General features: G+C 42.9%; 1 protein-coding gene across 1 annotated transcript; it reads left to right on the top strand.

The window, feature by feature from the left end:
* Positions 1 to 1,284: 1,284 nt before the first annotated feature.
* krt5 (keratin 5) lies at positions 1,285 to 5,875 on the top strand. The gene is made up of 9 exons (XM_085394528.1): positions 1,285 to 1,931; positions 3,255 to 3,463; positions 3,560 to 3,620; positions 3,732 to 3,827; positions 3,953 to 4,117; positions 4,206 to 4,331; positions 4,465 to 4,685; positions 4,802 to 4,860; positions 4,994 to 5,875. The coding sequence occupies exons 1-9, from the start codon at positions 1,404 to 1,406 to the stop codon at positions 5,212 to 5,214; spliced, it is 1,686 nt and encodes a 561-aa protein (XP_085250654.1). The 5' UTR covers positions 1,285 to 1,403; the 3' UTR covers positions 5,215 to 5,875.
* The last annotated feature ends 953 nt before the right edge of the window (positions 5,876 to 6,828 follow it).

Raw genomic sequence — 6,828 nt, 5'->3', positions numbered from 1 at the left:
ACCACTGGTATTTTAATTTGGGGTGTGACTCAGTTATGCCCTGGAGCTTGTTTAGAAGCTACTACAGTACAGAGGCTGGGAAGCCAACAGCTATACTGGAGTTGTTAAGATGGTTTTAAACAGGTACCAACAGTTCCAGCTCTGTCGGAGCAAGAAATCGACTCTACTTTTGGCTTCTTGTTCTTCCAAGCTGACATTAAGTTAAAAAAAGACTTGCAATGGACCTTTTTCTTAAGATTGAAATATCTAAACCGATGCAATACATTTACTCAGTAAACCTGGGTGAGTGTATTGTGTATTGAAAGCATTGTGCACAGTAGCCTCAAGCACCCGCAAGCTGCAGGCCTGAGCACATAAGCAGCACGGGGTGGATTCCTTCATATGCTCGCTGTGCATAATGTGGAAACCATGTTTCATTGAAATGACCACCATTTATTCTCCGATTCAGCTTTTCTCTATGTGTATCTGTGGGATTTTGTGCAGTGGGTAAGTACTGTACTGTCTGCAGGGAATCTCCTGTAAAACCAGTTTACTCGTCTCAAGGTCTCCACTTTATCTTGGATTATCCTTCAGCCGACTACCCAACTAATTATCTTAATGTGACTTTGTTTTTTTGTTTTTTGTTTTTATTTTATGTACATTTTTTTACTTGTGAAGTCACACTTTGGTGCTCTCTCACAGATCTTAAAACTCACTTTAAAGATTATTTAAATTTAAGGTTTTCCTGTGTATCTAAAAACATACCTGGAAGAATGTGCATTGCATTTTGACAAGCAAAAACTGGTTAAATTGCTTGCTGAAACATTTTCAGCGTAGTTAAAGGGCAATTTTACCCAACTTAATCCTATAGATAGTTTTATCTTAATTTCATGTCCACAATCCCAGTAAAATACAAAGAAGTGCTCACACAGAGGATACAGAGAAAAAATCTTGCCAGAAGGTAAACAGTAGAGAAAAGAAAGGTGGCACAGTGAGTATGCAGGTCCCCACCCTGTACACAGAACACCCCTAGCTAATCAACAAAAAGAGTCTTTGCCAAATGCCTTTCCTGCCCTCCCAGCTCGGGCTCTGATGCTGTTTCTCTACAAGCATCTGGGTGTGTCAAGCCCAGATCGCTTTACAGGGGTGGCGCTATTACCTGTCTGACAGGCTGAGCCAATCTACACTGCCTGCAAGCACACCTTTCAGGATCCAGGTAATAGGAGGAGGGTTGAGGGGAGGCGCAGAGGAGGCTGAGCTTACCGGGACCTCCTCCTCAGCTGGAGACAGATAAAAATCCATCGTAGACAGAGACAAGACACTTAGAGGGACTTGACCTTCCTCTTAGTGGGCTCCACTACGCTCCCAAACCTCTCTCTCTTTGCTTTTCTCTTTGAATCCTTCCTCTTAAGAAGAAACCAGCCATGTCGTCGACCAGAATGTCCACAAAAGTTGTGCGGAGCAGCTATAGTGGAGGTGGACAAGCTGGTGGTGGTGGTAGTTTCCGTATGGGAGGAGGAGGAGGAGGAAGACAAAGTTTTTCCTCAAGATCTGTCAATCTAGGGGGGCCAATGATAATGTCATCATCAACCTCAATGCTCAGATCAGGCATGGCTAGCGGTGGTGGTGGTGGTGGTGGTGGTGGTGGTGGTTTCAGTAGTTATTCTTTTGCCTCTGGTGGTGGCAGTGGTCTTAGTTTGGGTGGTGGTGGTTTTGGTGCGGGCGGTTTTGGTGGTGGTGGTGGCGGCGGCGGCGGTTTCGGTGCAGGCGGTTTCGGTGGTGGTGGTCCAGGAGGTTTTGGATCAGTGCCTCTGATCACACAAGTCCAAGTAAACCAGAGCTTGCTGGCCCCCTATAACCTTGAGATCGACCCCAACATCCAGACTGTCCGCACCCAGGAGAAAGAGCAAATCAAGACTCTCAACAACCGCTTTGCTTCCTTCATTGACAAGGTAAGAGTTTCATAAAAAAGTTTCAGGCCGTTTTATTCTTCTCAAGCAGGAGCTACTCTAGTTGCACTGAAAGCTTTGTACACTTCATTGAGAAGGTGAGTGGCACGTTTCCTATCTGATATTGAAAAAGGTTTTGTCTAGCTTTTATTTTAGTCTCACAACATGTCAGCAGAATGAAAATCCTGAAGCTGGTTTCTAATATATTAGAAAAAGATGCAAAGGCAGGCTCTTGTTGAAAGGGCCCTTGAGCTCATTAAATATTATGCAACAGCTTAACTAAACCTGGAAATGCTAACTGAATGCTGATGAATGTTGAGAACTGCTGGGTGATTTGCTTAAAATTCACCCCTCAAACTAAGCAACATGATGCTCCTTAAAATTGCATTATGAGCACAGCCTGCAAGCTGTCTCTGTGTAGAGTGAAAGCATGGAAACAGTAGAGCGGTCATATCCAGTTACTGCTGCATTATCAGGTGAGAGGAGCGAGGGATCTGGTTATCACTTGTTCCCATGGCAGCAAGAAGTGACAGGCTTTTACTTTAAATTCTCCCACATGCAGTTTCATGTTTAATTAAAGACGATGCATTGATGAGGGACCGTTTCTCTCAGGCAGTAATGGCAAAGTCGCTAACCACACCCTGTATGAGAAAATGCTGAGCTAGCTCTTTCTGCGCGCTACGTGCCACACCTTATCTGTCTTCAAACAGGTAACCTGATCCCATCCTTTGAAGACTCCTTATTTCAAATTTCAAATAAAACGGTATATTACTGCAATAAAGCATCACAAAAACAATCATTAATAGCAGGAAAAAATGGCTTAGATGTTTAAAGAACATTTTTGTTTAGTATAATATATTAAACTAAAGTATAATGCGCATTGTACATTTGACATAACAGTTAATATCTTTAGGTGTGACACATTAATTGGTGAGGGTTGAGGCAGGCACGTTCAATCAGTGAAAGTATGCATCCTGGAGGCGAGGGAGCGCTGATGTCAAGTGGTTGGAGGAGGGTGTGGCACCTTAAAGACACACCCAGAAATGGACCTTTGGGCTCTACTGTTTAATCAAACAATGGTTGATCTTCTAAGTCTCACAAACAAGCTCCACAGTGCAGTGTGTCTAGAACAGTCGTGCACTGTGAGGAATTTTAATATGGTCGTTGGCATTTTTTTGCCTGCAAGAGTTTTTAATGTGGGAAAGTTACACGTGATCCATGGACTGATGGATCTCCAGAGAAAAACAAGCCGGTCTAGGACCTCAAGGCAAGTATTGCTATTCTATGACTGCAGATCTAAATTTGTCAAATTATATCACCATTTAGGTCCGCTTCCTGGAGCAGCAAAACAAAATGCTGGAGACCAAGTGGAGCCTGCTGCAGGAGCAGACCACCACCCGCTCCAACATCGATGCCATGTTTGAAGCTTACATTGCCAACCTGCGCAGACAGCTGGACGGGCTGGGCAATGAGAAGATGAAGCTGGAGTCTGAGCTGAAAAACATGCAGGGACTGGTGGAGGACTTCAAGAACAAGTGAGTTCCCACGAGTCACAATGAACACAGCAGCTGACTTCCAGTAGATGATGCCTGATCGTGTTCAGCTCATTTTTCTTGCATTTTTTGCGACAGATATGAAGATGAAATCAACAAGCGTGCTGGAGTCGAAAACGAATTTGTGCTCCTTAAGAAGGTGAGAATGGATGTGCCATTAAAAAGTTGTCATAATGATGATAGATGATGCATGAATTATCATTTCTGCAAGCGCCGTGACTAATGCAGTCTACTTTATCCTCCTTTACAGGATGTAGATGGAGCCTACATGAACAAAATTGAGTTGGAGGCCAAGGTTGACGCTCTTCAGGATGAAATTAACTTCCTCAGAGCTATCTATGAAGCTGTAAGAAAAAACAAACAAACATTGAATGGCACTGTGGCACACACAGATGTGTTTATTTTGTACTATTTTTTTTTTTAATCTTTCAGTTCAATTTTTTTTTTAAAGAACTTGTGTCTTGTTCACAGGAGCTTGCTGAGCTTCAGGGACAGATCAAGGACACTTCTGTCATTGTGGAGATGGACAACAGCCGCAGCCTGGATATGGACTCCATTGTGGCTGAAGTCAAGGCACAGTACGAGGACATCGCCAACAACAGCCGAGCGGAAGCTGAGAAATGGTACCAGTCCAAGGTAGGTAGAGAGAGTCTGCCAAGTCAAATAAAAGTGGATTGGTCTGTGGAATCTGGAATAACACTTGTTCTCAATCTGATTCCTTCAGTTCCAGGAGATGCAGGCCAATGCAAACCAGGCAGGGGATGACCTTCGTAACACAAAGAGTGAGATTGCTGAGCTCAACCGCATGATTAGCCGCCTTCAGAATGAGATTGAGGCAGTCAAGGGACAGGTAATGCATGTTTCTGCATAGCTGATGAGATTATTTCTTACATATGTGTTAAACATAAATGCTAAACACATAGATAGCATTGTGAATGAGAAATATCACATTTAAAGCTTCTGCAAATTTTCCAACCTCCCAGCGTGCCAACCTGGAGGCCCAGATTGCTGAGGCAGAGGAGCGTGGCGAGCTGGCTGTGAAGGACGCCAAGGCCCGCATCAAGGACCTGGAAGAGGCCCTGCAGAGAGCCAAGCAGGACATGGCCCGCCAAGTCCGCGAGTACCAAGAGCTCATGAACGTCAAGCTGGCTCTGGACATTGAGATCGCCACCTACAGGAAACTGCTGGAAGGAGAGGAATCAAGGTAAGAAATAAATAAATAAATAATCCTCTAAAACACAGGAGAAGCTAAACGAAGTTTTCATGGTGACAATGACATTACCAGCTCATCAAATTGTTACATTTTGTTCTTCTTTGTAGGATTGCCTCTGGTGGTGGAAACGCAACCATCCATGTGCAGTCCACAAGCACCAGCTTCGGTATGTATTAACATATACAGCATTTTGGGCTTTTTTGTTGTTGTTGTTTGTTTTGTATCAGAGTTCCAAAGTTTTACCTAAAAAACTAAATTTAAAGCCTTTCTCCTGACAAATGTGTTCTTCTCCTCACCAGGTGGTGGAAGAAGTGGTGGCGGCGGAGGCGGTGGCGGCGGCTTCGGCGGAGGCTTTGGTGGCGGCATGGGCGGCGGAGGCGGCGGTGGCTTCGGTGGCGGAATGGGCGGCGGCGGCGGCATGGGCTACGGTGGCGGTATTTCCGTGGGCGGCTTTGGCAGTGGCAGCACCTCTAGCATCTCAAAAACAAGAGTCAGCTCATCCTATTCCAGCCGCCGTTAACAGAACCAGTGGCCATCTTCCAATCCATTTTTTCTTCTTCTCTTATTTTTCTTCTCCTCATCATGACCTCCATAAACCCCGCCCTGTCGTTCCCTGCATGCACAGAGCAACCTCAGAAACATATACGCTTGACAAGTCAAAGACAGCCGATCCATGTAATGGCACCACATACCCAAAGAGAGTTAGAGACATTAAATCCAAATTCAAGCAGAAAGGTACAGAGATTGTTGTGAGCAGCAAAGATGTGAGTCAGTCCTGTCTTTCTTTGATCAGTCAGCCTGGCTGTCTTTTAGTTGTTGGATGTGCTGTTGTGCATACAAGAGGATCCTTGTAGTGTCAGGACAGAGAATCCTTACAAAGCAACTACTATTGTATACAAAATGGCACCACAGGAAATTTTCTAATATCTGTCATTTTGTTATGCAGTTTGACATCATCAAAAGCAGCCACATGAAACACTTTCATATTTCTTCTCCTGTGTTAAGAGAAAAATGATTTCTCCACTGCAGTAAATAAATGGTGTTGTGATCATGCTTTACTTCTATTTTCACTCTGAATAATAAAAATGTTTTAAAAAGGATCAGGCTGACTGGAACTTCCAGGTTTATTGGGAATTTGTACCAACAAAACTGAAATAAATCTGTGTTCACATACATTTCCAGATCTTGTTCCTGTGAATTCTTACTATTGTAACATTTGAATGTCCCAAACTTTTTACTCATGATTAGCTGTAGCTGAAACTGCTGAAATAATACGGTTGATATAACACAACACTAATGTAGTCAAGCAAATAATAGTAAAATAATGGAACATTATTTACATTACATTATACAAATGTAACTGGTTTGCTTAGTTATTATAGGGCAACACAGTGTTAATCTTCAGTTTAATTTTGAAGTGAAAAGTATTAATAAATAAGCAAACAAGTAGTATTTGTGGATAAGAGACTAGCAAACGGAAACCTCCAAGGCTAAAAATGCAGACACCGCACAAACACAAACACAAACACACACACACACGCACACACACACACACTGGATTCAATATTTCAAACCTGGATCATATTTAAATTCCACATTATATGACAGAAAAACCAAATATAACCAAATAGGTTTCCTTTATTGTCTTTATAGTGATCTAAAAATACAAAACAAAAAAATAATTCAGCCCTCAAAAGGCTCCTCAAAATGACAGAGCTGGAATTCTCTTTAATATAGGACATTGATATGCAGTGCAAATATGGAAGTGACTCTATAGGCATAATTATATTGTTTCACTTATCCACCTGAAGGTTTTTACTTTGCATACTATATATCATGCGGGCACTTATTCAAGCCGATGGATGATCAATTGTCTGGGACAGATACATGCTAGAAAGATATGTTAAAAACTTATTAAGCTACATTTTCGACAAATTTCGGGAAGCCCTGTGAATATGATATGCGGCCCACACCTATGACACGGCAGATATGTGTAAGCAGGTCTGCCAAAAGTTTGACTAAGGTGAGATGAATGCAACAAGCCCGTGCAGAACCCTGAAACAGGAGAGCACACAGGACTGCACTGGAGTGGTGATTGGGTGTGGCATGATAGATGTTTGTGTCTGCAGTAGAG

This window comes from Rhamphochromis longiceps, linkage group LG20, assembly GCF_057381845.1.
Source record: "Rhamphochromis longiceps isolate RC_006_pf linkage group LG20, R_longiceps_female_GT1.1, whole genome shotgun sequence".
Classification (NCBI taxonomy): Eukaryota; Metazoa; Chordata; class Actinopteri; order Cichliformes; family Cichlidae; genus Rhamphochromis; species Rhamphochromis longiceps.
This window is presented reverse-complemented; position numbering and strand designations above follow the sequence as displayed.